This window comes from Mycteria americana, chromosome Z (genome assembly GCF_035582795.1).
Source record: "Mycteria americana isolate JAX WOST 10 ecotype Jacksonville Zoo and Gardens chromosome Z, USCA_MyAme_1.0, whole genome shotgun sequence".
Classification (NCBI taxonomy): Eukaryota; Metazoa; Chordata; class Aves; order Ciconiiformes; family Ciconiidae; genus Mycteria; species Mycteria americana.
In genome coordinates, this window is record NC_134396.1 from 18,443,806 (window position 1) to 18,462,072 (window position 18,267).

General features: G+C 40.3%; 1 protein-coding gene across 1 annotated transcript in view; it reads right to left on the minus strand.

Moving 5' to 3' along the window:
• The window catches only part of JMY (junction mediating and regulatory protein, p53 cofactor), a 75,047-nt gene extending 57,068 nt beyond the window's left edge, over window positions 1-17,979 (minus strand). The window contains exon 1 of the mRNA XM_075488439.1: window positions 16,664-17,979. Within this exon, the coding sequence (XP_075344554.1) occupies window positions 16,664-17,563 (900 nt within the window). The 5' untranslated portion in view covers window positions 17,564-17,979. The remainder of the gene's footprint in view (window positions 1-16,663) is intronic.
• Between the last annotated feature and the right edge of the window lie 288 nt (window positions 17,980-18,267).

Genomic DNA, 18,267 nt, shown 5'->3' on the forward strand with positions numbered 1-18,267 from the left:
GTGGTGCTTAGGGACATGGTTTAGCGGTGGACTTGGCAGTGTTGGGTTTGCAGTTGGACTCGATGATCTTTAGGGTCTTTTACAATCTAAATGATTCTATGACTCTATATACATGGTTTAAAGGAATACAGAAGGGTCAGACTGTTCTCTCTTGCTTTTTGGAACTGATGTGATTACCAATCACCAAGCCTTCCCCAATACGGTGTGGTATGAAGAGAAGACTGATAGCTTTGATTCTGCTTCTAGACAGAGCCTTGTAAGCCTGATGAAGAGTCCAGGCTGCTTTATTGCCACAAGTCCTAAAGAGGCACTGACATAGGAGACAGATGGTACTAAGCTGGCTGTGTAGAGGACCTCTCCCACTTTGCTCTATAAAGCAGTCCAATGGAAACTTTCCTGTTCTGGATCAAAGTCAGCTGAAGCATTTTTTTAGCTGGCTGCCATCCAGACAGTATTCAGACTATCAGATAACAATAACGCTGGGTCTAGCACAGAATCCACTGAATTAATAATGTCATAAGGCAAACCAGGCCCTCCATAGACTCACAGGTAGTTTAACTATGTATGTTCCAATTTTTACACAGGCAGTACCTAGATGATACACTATATTAGAAACACAAAAATTCAGGTAATACCTTTTAGTAAGATGGAGACATCGGTTAAGCTGGCCAAATGCCCAAACCAACCTGGTACCTTAAAACCATTCAGTTTTCAAGGTGTTAGCATAAAATACATGAGCAATTTTTGTGGCATGTTTTATGCCCCACTCATGATTAATTCTCAGCACAGACATTCAGTGTTACTGTTCATTTACTTCAACAGTCTTGGTATGAATTTTTGGCTTTCACAATTTTTTAATTATATTATTTAAAGAAGTGGGTGGAGGAGGGTAGAGTAATATCCTGTACAGGCCTGACTGGTGCTATACCCATTGAATACTGCATTTATTTTAAGAATCATGTTTCACAGATGTTACATTGTTCACAACTAAATGAATCCATATATTTTAGGCAACTCTTATGCAGATAGACTCTAACCAGCAGGAAACACTTTTTTCCAATGTAACTGCACATATATTTGAACTATATAACAAAGATTATTTCTGTCTTCAGTATTTTTTTAAAAACTATTTTGCGCATAAAGCTTTAAAAGCATTACAGCAGACAGTGCAATTATGTGTGGGTTGACCTCAGTTGGGAGCGTAATCCAAAGCTTGATTTAATCAGTGAAGAGTCGAGTCTTACATTTCCTTTGCTATTATTCCCAAAACTTTTCCTGTTATTCCTATTTTATTTTGCGTATTTTATAAAAACATTGCAATATGACACATATCCATTTTTACCTAAAACAGGCCATAAAGATATTTTTCAGTCCCTTCCTAAGTGTCTTCATTTTTTTGGAATACTAGTAATTATAGAATACCCTATTTTCCTATGAATTTAGATTCTTGGATGCCTGATAGTACTACTTGCCATTTCCAGGATGAATTCTAAAGATTTTTATTTGAAGCAGCATATTTAAGATCACAGGTAAAACTAAGGATAGTTGTTTTCAGAGAGAAGTACAGTACTGCAGATAGAGTAGTTTTTAGATACTCCACCCTTTCGACTGAACAGGAGTCCTAAGAGTAAAATACCAAATCCTCCTGCTGATACACTTGTAATAGTCTGCAGTGAGCTCCAGACAATGAGTTCCAAGAAGTAAAGCTCCAGAGTACATAAAATTTGAATGCAAAATTTTAGCAACTGAACTTAGACTGCAATTTCTTAAATGAGAACGTGCTTAAAATTGTTTCTATTCTCTCTCTTTTTAAGCTCTCTTTAAACAAAGATAAAAAATTCTTGTTAAAAACAAACACACTGCCACATGTCCTGGTAATGAGCAGGAGTTTCAACTAGATGAAATCTGTACTACAGGCAAACTGCTTTTCTCTCTCTTACACGCATAGTCCTGTATTTCAAGGTCACCTGTTGTGGTTAAAAGATCAAGCCTTGCCAGGACATTTAGCCTTCTGTTTGCATGACTGCATTGCCATCAACAATCCTTACCTTTGTAGTATAAAAAGACCATTTGCATTATTGTAGCAGGTCAATGCCCCAGTAACGGACCAAAGCCATATATTTCACTGTTGGGGCAGAAATAATCTGAGAGAATACAAAAGATGGATACAAAGTTGGGATAGCATAAACAAATAAGGTAATACTGCCCAGCATGAGAAGTGCTGGAACCAGCACTACATCTGTCTAGCGTCTTAAGATCAAAAGAAGATACAAATGAGTGAGTTCCATATTAAACTTATTTGGAAACTACACAGTTTATAATTGGTACATAAAGCAATCATCCACCTACTGAGTGGACGAAAAAGTCCAACCCCTATCTGAAGACAGGGAATTGGAAGTGTATGCCGATGCATTGCAAAGGTTATTGTCTGGATTTTGGGGGGATTTTCTGAAGGGCTGTTTACAGAAGATTAATTAAATTAATTATGGATTAATTAAAATAATCAAACCAAATGCACACATAAAACACACATAACAAACAAGTTCAAAGTTTGCAGTTATTCTAAGAAACAAACAGCAAAAACACATGCACACAAAACAAAACCCAAAAGAAGATATTGAGAAGTAAAGCACAGGGTGTTTAAAACACAAGAAATAAAAAGGCACATTTCCATACGATGTGTCTTCTAGGCCTCTGAAGAACTGCTCGTATCAAGTGAGCCACATTATTCCTCTTTAAACCCTGTTTAAAACAGTCTTTTACCTGCATGCAGAGAGCCTGTGTACCTCAGTACAGGTGTGCAGAGATGTATTGGGTGTAGGTGGCAAGGTTTTTGTAGCGGGGGGCTACAGGGGTGGCTTTTGTGAGAAGATGCCAGAAGCTTTGTCTGTGACTGACAGAGCCAATGCCAGCTGGCTTGAAGACGGACCTGCCACTGGCCAAGGCCAAGCCCATCAGCCACAGTGGTAGTGCCTCTGGGATAACATGTTTAAGAAAGGGGAAAAAAAACAGCTGCGCAAACAGCAGCTGGGAGAGAGGAGTGAGAATATGTGAGAGGAACAACCCTGCAGACACCAAGGCCAGTGAAGAAGGAGCGGGAGGAGGTGCTCCAGGTGCCGGAGCAGAGATTCCCCTGCAGCCTGTGGTGAAGACCATAGTGAGGCAGGCTGCCCCTGCAGCCTATGGAGGTCCACGGTGGAGCAGATATCCACCTGCAGCCCATGGAAGACCCCACGCCAGGGCAGGTGGATGCGCCTGAAGGAGGCTGTGACCCCATGGGAAGCTCACACTGGAGCAGGCTCCTGGCAGGACTTGTAGCCCCGTAGAGAGGAGCCCACGCTGGAGCAGGTTCGCTGGCAGGACTTGTGACCCCGTAGGGGACCCATGCTGGAGCAGTCTGTTCCTGAAGGACTGCATCCCGTGGAAAGGACACACATTGGAGAAGTTCATGAAGGACTGTCTCCTGTGGGTGGGACCCCATGCTGGAGCAGGGGAAGAGCGTGAGGAGGAAGGAGTGGCAGAGACGATGTGTTATGGACTGACAGCAACCCCCACTCCCCATCCCCCTGTGTCGCTGAGGGGGAGGAGGTAGAGAAATCAGAAGTGAAGTTGAGCCTGGGAAGAAGGGAAGGGTGGGGGGAAGGTGTTTTTAAAATTTGGGTTTATTTCTCATTATCCTACTCTGATTTGATCGGCAATAAATTAAATTAATTTCCCCAAGTCAAGTCTGTTTTGCCTGTGACAGTAATTGCTGAGTGATATCTCCATCCTTATCTTGACCCACGAGCCTTTGGTAGTATTTTCTCGCCCTGTCCAGCTGAGGAGGGGGAGTGACAGAGTAGCTTTGGTAAGCATCTGGTGGCCAAAGTCAACCCACTACAAGAGAGCATACCAGAAAGCTAAGACCAGCACACTGCAGATTGCCTGGACTCTTTTCACTTGTATCTGTTATCTTTATTTATACTTAGGTTAACAGCTCCTAGGACAGTAATAATTACTTTTGTCAAGTTCATTTACACCGCTTACCAAAACGCATCTCATTTCAATACACTACCTGTAATACAAGTCCATAGAAAAGGAACAGAACTGAACTGCGTAAAAAAAACTGAAGTAGTATTTTAACGTAGCCAAGTGAGCCAAAACATTATTTCCATGTATGCATCATTACTGAACAATTCAACTTCACTCCTCCCACCCAAAATTCTAAATAGAAATCTCAGCAGAACTGTATGTATATATATAACTTGTTGGAATATCACAAGGCTCAGGCTTAAAGCTGCCAACTCTGACAACAATGTATGGCACACGAGAGCTCTTCTGAAAGCTCCAGAAGGAGATGTCGACAATTAAAAACTATGCATCTCCTTTTCTGTAAACAAGAAAAACATATGTGTAACATCATGGTAAAGTTGCTTTTATTTTAAGATGGTACTTGTCTGATCACCTTACCTTATTGTGTGATGTGTCTGTGCCACTCCTGAGTTACACTATCATACCAAACAAGTGCCTATAAAAACTTATGTATTGGTTTCAATTTAGTATATTATGGAGAATAGCACAGCCACAAATAAGCTATGGAAATCATAGCAAACAAGGGCTAATTGCATAGAAGTGCTCATTGTACAGGACTGCTAGGCTTTTTTCTGCTATTAGTAGCACAGAACTAAGTATTTACATTGTAATGTAATTTGATGAATAAAATAGATCTGTTTACTGTATTTCAAAGTTATTATGGCACTCTAGGACTCCTTCCCTTTGGAAAGGGGCAAAATAACTAAAAGATAAAGTCACTAATGAATGACTGATCAGTTGGAACATGGTAACTCTGAACAAAAAGACTTCTAGGCAACACCTCACCCTGAAGGCTTGGCAAAGAGCTTATATTACACATGTTCTAATAAGTTCTAAGTAATTTTTTTCTGCAGGAGTCCGATTGAAAAAAACCCCAGAGCCAGAAGACTGCGAACATACGTAAGTGTTCATGCTGTGCCATAAAACACATTGGTCCACAATACATAGGTCCACAAAAAAATACATTGGTCCACAAAAAAATACATTGGTCCACAGACCTTCTGTGCTTCTGAACTATACTATTAGTTAGAAAAACATATTCAAGACCCTCAAAACTGACAACTGTCTAAACAAACTAGTATTTGCATGCAATGAATACATTTACTTAGCAGGTATTATAACATTACTCTTAAAACCCTTCTTTGTGTAAGGTTTGAAACGTCAGGACACAGGCCTAGCCAAACACCCATTCCGCTAAAGAGCAAATGTTCTTTTATGAAAACAAAGGTAAAAATTTGATGGGAAGAAAAAAAAAAAATGTAAGAGATATTACCATTTTCACTCTGAAGTCAGCTCACGGGAATCGTATCAGTAGCACTGAATTAGTACTCTTACCAGTTTTACAATGCATTTGGCATGGTAACAGATATTCTCAAATATCTGATAAATCTAATGTTAGACTTTTAAAAATCTAATTCAAACCCAGCAAAGCATTGTGACAATACCAGATTCAAAGCACTGGTATGGGTGAATTTACTTTTTAAAGCTGAGCTGAGCTAATGGCTTGCTCCTATCAAAAGGAGATCCCACTTCCTATCCCTTCTTCCCTCTCTTCCAGTTCCACCCCAGTTCCTTGTTCCTTCTGCTCTCAGGTGCCCTCTTCCTCCACTGCACTGGCTTTGGTATTTCTCAGACCCTTCAACAAACTAACTGAGCATCTGGCAGAAAGCTATTTCTGTATCTTCTCTTGGATTAATTTACTGAGTTGAATCAGCACACTGCAAGGACAGAGAAGCACAACGCGAAGGAATACAAAGCTGAAGGCGAGAGGACAGAAAGTGATAGGATCCCCCTCTTTCAGCAACTAGCAAGGTGATGATCTAGTTTTTCAGCTCCCATCAACAACGCAGCTGATGAGCTACCTTTAAACTCTGGACAACAGCTGACAGTTAACTCAAATGGCCATCTGTGTGATTTCTCAAGGCTGGTATAGTTCAACACTGTTTCAACCCTTACAGCACCTTATGCAATGGTGAAATCATAGAAAGGCAGGGCTAAGAAGGAAACAGCATTACACATGACTAAATGTAATTTTTAAAGTTTCTAAGCTAAAATAATGGGGTTTTTTTATTTAAAAGTTCAATACAACATCCAAAAAAGCCCAATAGAGAGATCACATTTACAGCCCATTAATACTAACAAAAGGCTAAATATATGAAGAAACTCCTGAAATCCCGTATGCGCACTATTTTCCTCTTACTCTAACAGCAAATGTCATGTATATAACAAGCTATTAAATCACTTTCATAACAGCACAACATTTCAGACAAAAGTAATTTATATTAGTGTCAGGCAAACACAGACTTATATTCTGTGGTGTTACCGTTTGGGTTGATTTTGTCCCTGTTTTCATGGAGAAATGAAGGCGAAACGTTACACAGGTTAAACGTTACAGAGAAATAAAATCCATGCATGATAAAGCAGCATGATAAAACACAGTTGAAATAATACATACCATTTACCTATTAATTAAACTCTTCCAGAACAGCTCCAATATTGCAAGTAGTTTGGGATTTTTTAAACTCCTCCCACATAAGGATTTTTTTGCTGAATTATACTACTCTGAAGTGACAAAATGGTACAATTCAAAATTCTGACATCTGATGGTTGTAAATAAGTATCACATCACTGAAGGCTGAAGAATTTGGGCTCTGAAGCCACAGTTCTACTTGTAGAAAAATTAAAAACTTTCAGAATCTTCTAAAACTGATCTACAGATTTTCTCCCTCAAAAGTTTCACAAATGAATACATTTGTTTCTTTTCCTTTTTTTTAAATTTCCTTAAAACGGATATAAAGCACACAATGTTATTTAAAGTTGAGGTTGGGTTTTGTTTTGTTTTGTTTTTTTTTTTAAAAAAGCCTAATCAAAATTAGTTCTATTTTAAGCATGCGGTTCAACTAAATAAAACCCAGAGAGGTTCCTCCTAACATAATAATCTCCTTCTAACATAATAATCTATGATTCTAAGTTATTGAAAAATCTTTTACAATACCCTCTCCCTCATGTAGCTCAAAACAAGTCATGATGCAACGCTGTTATGTGAAAAGTTGTGCTACTACTAATTTTAGATGACCCACATAAATTGTCTACAAGTCATCATAAACAAATGCTAATTGATTATTTAAACAACATTTTTCAAAGGAAAAAAACCCATCCAGTTCCCTCACACCAATATCATAGCATTCTTTCCAAAAGAAGGTCATATAAACATTTTTCTACAAATGCATTTTGGAAAGCACTATAAAAGTAGCATAAAACAAACAAATTTCCATTACCATTTAAGAAAGCTGAGGTACTCAATTTACTTTCAGAAAAAATAAAAAAGGTTGTGGAATGACTGGAAGTGTTTTATAACACCCTTCCAGGAGCAACTTGTTGACAAAAAAAGTCCACTAAGCATTTGAATTTTTCTGAATGGGTGATGTTTGTGTGCCCCATATGTAACAACCCCCTCCTCCCCCATTTGATAACTTTTACTATATAAATACCACAAACAGAAAAGAATAGAGAGAAAGGAAACCCAGACATAGTGTCTTACCAGCAAAAGGTTTTTACCTGAAAACAACCTCTACCAAAATGTTCACAACTGGTGAGCGGAGTCATAGGCAGCTACACCACTAGCGTTCTATTTACATCTACTCTGAACGGCTCCAGATGATGATTTTTAACACCTAGCTTGCCAGGGAAGCTCTCTGCACATCAAAACACCTTTCTGCCTATGACCAGAAGAGTTAATCCAAAAGTAAAATCCAAACTGCACAAATGAGCCTCTAATAAGGTTACTAGTAATAATGGACACAGTTGACAAGCAAGAGCTAGTAAACAAGGAGACATTTGTGGAGACATTTCAAGTTAATGTCTACAACTGTGTGTTAAAATTCCTCATGAAGTTTTCAGACAAACTAATAATGGTTTGGTTCATACTTCAGGCCCAAATTCTTCAGAAAATGGAAATTGGGCAAGTTTCAACAACAAACTAATTAAAACAAAAACACATTTCCCTTATTAATTTATACAGCTTATGACTGGAAGATACTATGAGATCATCCAATCTCCTGCCCAACAAATTTGGACTATTTCCTTTGTTTTTATAATCCTGTTTCAAGCTTTGCAAGGGCTTCTACAATTATTCTTAAAGACTAACCTGTATTCTAGCAAGCAGCACCACCAGCTTTCTGATGAGATCCTGTAAGGGCACAACAATTCTTTTTTCACCATTGTTAAAACATTCTTGCATGCTTGCTATTCAACAGCACTGCACTGAAAGCAGGGATTTTCAGTGACCTATCCAAGATCTTTGTTCTGAACGGTTACAGTGATGTTAGCACTATGCAAGATGTATGAGTAATTCAAATAAATTGTTCCAATGTATATTAACTTTGGCTCCCTTCCTCAAAAACTCTCAATCTTCTAATCTAGCTCAGTATACACTACATGGCTAAACTTATAGCTGCTGTTAGCCTCATAGGCCCCTTCCCCAGACCACTATCATGCTGAATACCACCAGCAGGACAAAACTTCTGGATACTCAATTTTTAACACAGGAAAACATTTACAACAGCAGAATATCTTATTTACCAGCTTTTACTGCATAGTAAATTAACAATAACTTGTGGCATATTTAAAAAATAAAGTTAATTTATTTTAACTAGGGGGTTTTTGTTTGTTTTCTGGGAAAGAGAGAAGAACCAATGTAACTGTATATTACTGGCAACTCCCAAGTAATCCAGTTGCTCCAAATTGCAAAATACATTTTAGGTGCAGGTTCCTCTATAGAGTTCAGTTCATGTTCATTTACTTCTCTTGCTTTTGTATGATACTAAAAAAATACACTGTGGCATTATAGACTCACCCACAGTGATACTGTAATGTCACAGAATTACAGTATCACCAAATGTTAATAGTTGATTCTTCTCTGGAGAAAATAAAGGAGGAATAGGATTGAGCTTATTTAGAAGATACTCTCAGCTGCTAAAGCAACAGGCTCAACATCCCACAATCCCACCTTATTCCACTGCCAACCCCTATTTAGCAGAGAGCAGGCTGAGCAACTGCTCAGATTTTATATGTGTGTGTATATATATATATATATATATATATATATAAAAAAATAAATAACATCACTGAGTTAGTCAATATGTATCTTTAAAGTATCATCATTCTTCTTCCCTCTCCTCCTATCCTATCTTCCTTCTTTCCCTACCATATCCCTTATGGCTAAGTTTTCATCTCTTGAAAAGATAAAAAAGTTTTGTAGATGTATCTTTAGTTGGACTGAGTCCCCACTTTGACTGAAGTTCTTGCCAATAACAGCAATTCCCTGGTGGACTGCAGTGGTATGCTTCTACTAATATCAAAAAGGGATACTTAAAAGCACCTCCCCGAAGAGGAAAAAGAGTAGGTGCAGCCATTTCTGAAATGCTTTTCAGTGCCTTCTTCAGCTCTGTGGTAGCAGTATTTACATATAAAAATAACAACATAAACCTCACTGATCATCTGTAAGCAGTGTCTTGTCATATTATAGCAAGAAATGTAGAAGATGAAATGCGTAGAAAGAATCAGCTTTCAAATTCTAAACCTGCCTGCCTGTGTAATACTAGCTCAGCCAGAAACAGAGGGGACAAAAAAGTTACTGGATTAAGAAAGCAGTTTTAAAAGGCATCAACTTAAAGGCAGGACATTCAATTTAAGAGGAAGAAAATAATGCTGGAAAATTTGAGAAAAAAGATATGCAAGAAGACAAAGGTAAATATGAAAAAAAGACAACCCAACACCACCTCTAAAAGCTAAGAAATGAAGAGAGCTGTGAATCCCGAGGAGCATAATGGATTACAGAGTGTTTATTACACAGGTGGTACACACCTCTTCAAAACAGTCTGGCATATGAAAATGCTGCAACTGTACATCCACTAGACAACTTTAAACAAAAAAATAGAGGAAAGTCTACCTCTACATCTAGGGAAACAAAACAATTCAAATTTTGAAGGGGAATATCAAATAAAATAATCTCATCAGCAGAAAGTTCCCCAGTTACAAGACATAAATAGTTCCCCAATGCCAGTTAAGACAGTTAAGCAGACGATATATTGCATTTTATTTCCTTTTTTTTCCTCCCAGGTACCTGGATAAGGAAATGAGCTATGAGACTGGCAAGCTGCTGTCTTCAGTTTCTAAAAATTAAGTCTAAGCTTACTGACTAAGGGTCATACTGTATTGCTATATTTAACAGTATTGCTATATTCTACAGCATGTGCTCTTATTTTTCACCTAAGACTTAAGTTCTGTCAAGGAAGACCTAATTTTTCAAGCAGATGTCCTTTTCTTTGTGTACATATCATTTGTACATGTTTTGAAGAAATGTACATTATTTTAAGCATTCTGCTGTTTTCAGATACAGCAGTAGTATTCATCATCTTCAGCTAGCTCTTGTCAGACTTAACAAGGAATTAATGAAACAATGCATGAAGTCTATCTCCATATATATCCCATAAGTGCACTGTAGAAAGGAGGAAAAAAAAAAAGAAAAAAAACCACCAAACTTGAAACCCAAAACGAGTACCCTACTGGAACTGGAAAAGAAATAACACAAAAAGACTGACAAAAACAAACAAACAAAAAATCTAACTGACCTATGATCACAAGTCTATAAATCTCTGAAACAATTTGCTGCTACCTATAAAACTGAAGTAAAAGGGAAGGGCAGTAGAAAAAAAACCTAAACATTTACTCAAGAAGATATCAAATGGAAGAAGGATAAAAGATACGATTTTCAATTAAAAGTTAAATTGTTATTTTTCTTAGGACTTAGAAGGTTTTAATACACAGACTAAAGAGAGAAGCAAATACCATGGTAATATGGTCTAATGTCCTTTAAATACGGGATTCCTAGAAGCCATTTTAAAGCATGTATTTTAAAATGGTATGTAATCACATCTTAGTCTTTCAGCAACTGAGTCCACCATATGATTAAGCTGTTGCATATTTAATTATACTTGCTACTATAAGGGTCCAAGAATCCCAAGTGACATAGCCCTCTCTACCTCATTTCCACATCTTCCAGTAGTATCAGATGTCATCATCAAGTGTTTAACTTGTAACATGGATTTACATATACAGAACACATCTCAGAAACTCACTGAAACACTGAAAACAAAATATCCATGTGACTTCGATTTTTATTATTTGCAGAAAAGGGGAACGGGGAACCACTCCACATTCAATCCTGCTTATCTGAAAATGTACTGCAGTATACTTGCTATTGGATTTGATGCTTGCAGAATGAGTCAGGTGTGAACTTCCATCACCTAAAATGCTGAGCCTTTGAAATATTTGTTAACTTAGGGCTAGTTTGTAACAACCAGAAATAACTGCTAAGGATAAATAAATAGACAATGGCTGACAAGGAATAAAATATCTTTGGTTGGGCAGCAACACAAGTACTAGCCAGGGCAGTATTATCATATGTCTCCTAAAAACTTGGAGTCTACTTACCTGTTCTACAGAGCATGCCCTATAGCTGCTGACATACTGTATTTTGGTTAGTACTAACTTACAGTACTGGTACAGTACTTAAATAGCCTATTTACAAAGTGAATCAAGGAAGTATTTAAAAGTGAATCAAAACAGTTTTACTGGAAACAAGCATTAACACTACAAATACTGAGTACATAAAAAGAATCTTTCAAAAAAAATAGGCTGGATTTCCAGAATGCTCTGCATTAGTCTTAACTCTGCTCTATTCATGTCAATAGGAAAAAAAACCCACAGTATATCTTATTTTCATCGTCTCTGCTCCCGAAGTTAAATCTAAACCAGTCTTCTCTCCTGAGACACTTCACATATTTCCTAAATCTAGCTATTGCAGTTAACATACAGGATCCATTTTTCTTCGTTTCTTGCATAGAAAGATATTAAATTGATTTTGATGGAAACACTACTGCTAGCATTTATTTTTTGTATTACTGAAACACTGAATACTTTTCTTTGTAGTGTTTAATATTATTTACTTTTGCATTCTTTACGAGTTTGATGTTGAAATCTCTCTTTAAATCACCCTGTGCCTAGCAGTAGATCATTGAATAGAAACAGGTCACCTCACCTCTGGAAAATTTACATTTTTGGTACAGTGCCCCACTATCCACCATATACACATTTACTTTAGCACTGGATGCACACAGTCAAAGGCAAGGAAATAAAATTATCCTAGTTACTAAGACGATCCTGAATATTAATTTTCTCTAAAATATTAGAACAGGTTCAACAAAACAAAAGAATAACTTATAGCTATTATTTAGCTTTTTTGATGTAAACAGAAATACATGACAGCACCCTTGGAAAGCAACAAATGTGAAATTCCATGATTTATAACCAAATCAATTACTTATCAATTTGTGTGATTTGACAATCATATTTCATTCACTGAAAACAAAAAATACTTCCCTACTAAAGCTGTGCAAGTAGTTTTAAAAAATTATATACATATAAATCAGTGCACTGATTTAAGAAGAAAAGAAAATGACAATACAGATTTCTGTCAAAAACCCTACATTTTCTTCTCATGCAACTTGTTACTGTAACAAAATAGGTAAGGTTTTTATGTTAACTTTTCTTAACCCTTCTATCCCTTTGAATCAAAAGAAAATTAAGCCAATCGACATAAGATAAAAGTTTCCAGGGCTATTCTGGTGCTTAGTAAAATATTCCACTATACAGGGGAAGGAGATATTAAAAATATCAGTATGTCCTCACTCCCAAGGCAGTCTTAGGTTAGCCACAGAAAATAAGATGCTCTCAGAATTTCTTCAGAATTTAATCCACTAAAAAGTGTTTCTGAACTTTTATATTAAAGCAATTCAAAAGAACGCACACAGAACACAGATGTAAAATGGTCTTTAACAGTCTGCCTGCAGATACTAGAATTCATAGATTTTTACAGAGCAACAACAAAATGAAAGCAACTGACTAGTTTTGCAACTGGCATTCAAGATCCTATATGCTATCATCCACCAAATTTCAGACTGCTATGGCAAATAAGAGCTATAAGGAACAGAGAGATTCACAGGTACCATTAATGCAAAGATGCTGAAGTAGACATGTAACATAAAGCAGGCTTCCCAAACTCACAACTTACTATGCAAGAGGAAGTAAAAGGATAAGCATACAATGGAACATGTTTGTTAGTGTGACTAAGCCACCAAACCCTTTTAATCACAGTTTATACTAACACCACTTTTTATTCATCAAAACCATGACTACATTCAACCCTTTGCCAACACAGCACTGACAAAGAGGCATGACACCATCTTTGATATTACCATACTCACAAAAATTTACAAGTATGTACACTTAGCCTAGAAAAACTCCTCCCATGTTATATGGGGAGGAACATAGACAGGAAACTGGCAGGAATAAGAGTACAGAGAACTTCTTCTACCTTCTAGACGCAAAGTTTAAGATTTTGGAAATACTGGCCAAGAAGCTGGAATCCCAAATAAGGATTCAGTGTTATCCTCTCTGTTGAAATAATAACATCTTTTTATCTGGTCATTAGCTGATTCTGTATCATGTCTCCATTTGGGAGCTCAGACCTCTAGCTGAGCACCCGAGGAATTTTTTAAACAGGCATAAACTTAATGAACAAGGGCACCAAACAAGTGTTTATTTGTTTTCAAAAATGAGGTAGAGCAATATTTAGTCCTTTAAATACATGTTTTTACTTTTAACATAAATTAACACAAATTAAATTCCTAAACTATTCCAGAATTAGTAGTTTTATTTGAAAAAATAAAAGATGTGCTATTTCAAAACTGCAAATTACGCAGAAGACATCAATTCCAGGTCATACAGTTCCTCTGAAACTATTTTTCTTCCTCATCTTGGATCTGTTTCTACTTGCAGCATTCTTCTGGCTTATTAAAGGTTTATAATTGAGACAGAGATAAAAATGCCTATTACAAAGAGCAACAATTATTAACTGCTGTGAAAATAAACTGGCTTGTGTGTAACTTAGGAAAGCAACAGATGGCCAAGTAGGGGATGCTGAAACAACGAACAGGGGAGGTTTTGTTGCTCACTTTGCTTCACTAGCTCAAAGAATATAATCACAGAAACTGCAAGCATTTCTCAAGTAATATCTAACTGCACAGAGGAATTTGTCCTGGAAAAGAGATATACAAAATAATTATAAACCAGAGGCATATTTTACAATGTTAAGCCGAAGTCTTGGAGTTCTAAACTTGATTTTTGCAGAATTTTACATTAATGAAGACCTTCCACATTCACTATGCTCCTTGATAGCATTTTGGTTGCCAATGCTGCTCAATCCCTTCCCCTTTTCCCCAGAAGTTCTTGTAAGAGGTAAAATCGTTTAAAATTGCAGGAATCCATCATTCCTGCAATCAGCTAACAGGCAGACTTCAAGCACAGATGGAAAAGAAAATTAAAACGAGAGATGAAACATTGATTCAGTAGGTTCTCTTGAAAGTATGAAAAACCTTTACTTCTGAAATACCAAGCAGTACCCATCACCCATTGCTTCATTCACTTAGAATTGCAATGACAAACAATACCAGTATTTGCTTAAAAGAAAGACATTTCCTGTGGACCAAGTAAACGACTAAAAGGTAAGGAAAAGAGAAACCTGAGAGCCAAAAGGGAAAGAGCAGGTCATTCTGTTGGTTTCTTTTCTTAAACGTGAACTACCTTTAATTAAAGAAGGATCAGTTTACACAACTGACAGTGACAGAAGTACAGCTGTACTGACTTTAGGTACACTACTGGATTGGTTACCATGGGAAAGGAAGGTTGTACTGTAGTCAAATACACAAACAGGCTCTGCCATTTTGTCTGCAGCAAGTTCTGAACATTAACAGAGAATAAGATATTATAGTTTAGAGATCTTGATGGATAAAGCTTGCATTGCCTATTGATAACAGAGTTATTTTTTGCTGACAGTGCTGGTGCTAACAAAATAGAAGCTGGGATTCTCCAAGAAACAAATAGTTCTTGCACAGTAATTCCGAATTAGTGTTTCCTCAAAAACACCACAAGCTTTGAGTCAGGTACCCAGTTCTCAAACTCCACATGTTTTAACGGGAACTCCTCTCGTCCTGCTCAGCTCCTAATAAAAACTCCTGAGATAAAGGCTAAGTGAATCTAAGCACATGCTCCCAAGCATTCATGCAGTCAAAGATAAAAAAAGCGGAAGACAATATGTTTTCATACATGCTGGACTAAAACTACTGCAGAAAACTATGAGATTAATTGCCAGTTGCATACCAAAATTAATAAGGATGAACTCAGCCCTTTAAATAGCCAAGAAAAAAAAAAGAAAAATCACAACGATATATCCTAACACAACAGTTTGGAAATAAACTTGTACCAGACAATGCTACACTTGGATGCTCTTATCATTATTTCATCATTGATAAAACAATTTTCTCACACTCTGTAACTCTAGTCACTAAGGAAAAGCTCGGCCCAAATCCTATAAAGACTCAGAACTATTCCATCAAAACAGACAGCAAGCAGATACGCTCATACTCCATCAAGGAACAAACATTCACCACCACACATTTTTGAACACACAACATTGGTAGGATATACACAGGCAGCTGAAGCAGCCAAACTTGACCTATATCCATACAATAGAATTTAGATGGTATTTGCAAAAATAAAAAGTTCCATAACCTGATGCATACACATAGTCGCACCTAGATAGATCCTGGTACATTCTGGATCAAGGCCATCGAAACATAAAAACAAGTGTAAAATTCTCCTTTTTCACTGGAAAAATCTGGATCCTCATATACCTCAGTCCACAAAGATGTGAAAAAATTCTCACACACTGATGCTAGAAGTTAGTAAAACCTCCTCAACTACTTTTGTCTAAATAGTATGGTATCAGAAAGAGAGATGGAGTGTCCTGAAATATCCAAGTCTTGCCAAACACTAGCAACAGCAATGCAGTAAATACTCGCTAGGACCAGACAGCCTGCTTTTTCAAATCTCAACTCTAAGAAATTACGAGCCGAGTTGTAATTACTCCAATTCCACTGGAAAACATCATCTCACTTGAAATACCAGATTCAGCACCCAGAGCCTGTAGGAACCTAAAATTTTTTGGCCTCAAGTGCCTAAATTGTACTGTCAAAATAAACACCACATGTTGCTGCTCCCATTAAACAGAAAAATTCAGCCTCCAACACATTCTGGTGCAAAGCAATGCAAGAACAAAAATCTGGGAGCGAGACCTTGCCAAATCCATCAGATCCTTATTCACAAACATCTACATTCGATTGCACAGAAAAAAGTACTGAGCCACACTCAGATGACTTGGGAAATCTGCACCTTCTTAAATCCTGGCCCTAGAGACCTTGGAAAGGTTAAGTCTCATTTTCTTACTTAGATTTTCAAAGTTTGTTGTTTTTTTTTAAACTAGATGGTTTTCCTGTACTTTTTTTTTGTCCCACGGTTTGATCGAGTCTGCAAAGGTAGAGGGGAGCAGCTGGAGAGAACAACTAAAGAAGATGTCAGAGTAAGGAAAAGGTAACACTAAGGTGGAGATATCTGGACCATGTGGTAGCCTCACCTCCTGGATTCGCCTGCGGGCCCGCTGCAGCACCTCCTCGTACCCCTTCTGTCGCAGCTCGCTCAGGCTCTCATAATACTCTTCGGGGTCGTCAGTCTCAGTGAAGAGTACCTGCGAAAGGATCTTCCAGCCGCAGGTATCCAAGCTGTGGACCAAGTAAACTTGCAGTTTGTAGCAGAGAGCGTCCATCTCTTGCTCGGATAGCTCCGGGGCTCCAAAAAGCACCGTCCACATGCCCGACGGCTCCTCCGGGAAGGCAGGCAGGTAGGGCTCCAGCTCCGAGTTCACCGAGCACAGCTGTTGGTGCACAGCCCGCAAGTCTTGGAAGGAGAAGAGGCCGGCCCAGCTGCACTCCTCCCCCGGGGGCTCCGCGTCAGGAGCGGCCGGCTCGTCTGCCTGCGGCGGCGAGGACGGCAGCGACAGCGCAGCGGCCTCGTTCCCCAGCTCTAGCACTTCGATCTCTTCGGCGGCACCTGCCGCCTCCGGGCCCCGCTGCGGCCGCCGACCCGGGCTGCTCTTGGCGCGCAGCGGGCTCTTCGGCAGCGCCTCGGCCGCCGCGCCCCGCTCGGAGCCCCGCAGTCCCGCCTCTGCGCGGGGATGCGAGGAGCCCCGCGACAGGCCGGAGTCCGCGCCCCAGGCCGGGGCCCTGCGCACGGTGGGGCTGCCGGCCTTGGGGGCGGCTCTGGCCTCGGGGCCGGCGGGGCCGCCGCGGCGGAGCTCGCGGGAGCCGCTGCGCTGGCGCTGCGCCGTGCGGTTGTGGCAGGTGATGGCGAACTTGCCCTCGATCTCGTTCCAGGCCACGATGAAGACGAACTTGTGCTTCTCCCGCTCCTGGAAGGCGTGAGGCCGCACGGCCACCCAGTCGGCCTCCAGCGTTTCCTCCAGGGCGAAGGCGGACATGGCGCTGCGCGGCTTCCCACACACGCACACCCCCCCACCCTCCCCGCTCCCGTCCCGTCAGCCGCCCCCGCCTGCCCCGCCGCGCGCCGGCCGGCAACGGCTCCCCGCAGCCCCGCGCGCCGCCTCACTGCCCGCCATCAGCCATCTTAGCGGCGGGGGGACGGGGAAGGCGCCGGGAGGAGGATGCGCCGGACCCCCGCCGGAGCGGCGAGGGAGGTGGGGGGTGGGGAGGGAGGACAGAGAGGAATCACCTCCTCTCTGCTCGGAGCCCGCCGCCGAGGAATCCCGCCGCCGCCTCTGGTCACCGACCTGCCGCCGCGGCGGACAATGCCCGGTGCCCCCGCACAGGTACTTCACGCGCGTCACGTGGGGCGGGATCTGTTTACAAGCGGCGGTGGCGCTGCGGCAACTCACCGCCGGCCCCGCCCCGCGGCCTCCCGGAGCCCCGCCTCCCGCCCCGCGGGACGCCTTCCCCATTGGCTGTCTCCCCGGTTTCCCCGGCGGAGGAAGAACGCCCCGCCCCGCTCCTTCTCCGCCGGCCACGCTCGCGGCCTCCCGCCCTCCCTCCTCTCGCTCCCATGGTGGGCGGGGAAGGGCGATGCCCCGCCCCTCCCCTCGGACGTACCACGCGGCGGTTCAGGCGCCGCTCGCTGCATGCCGGGAAGGGCACGTGCCGGGCAGCGGCCGTTAGGGGCTGGGGGGCC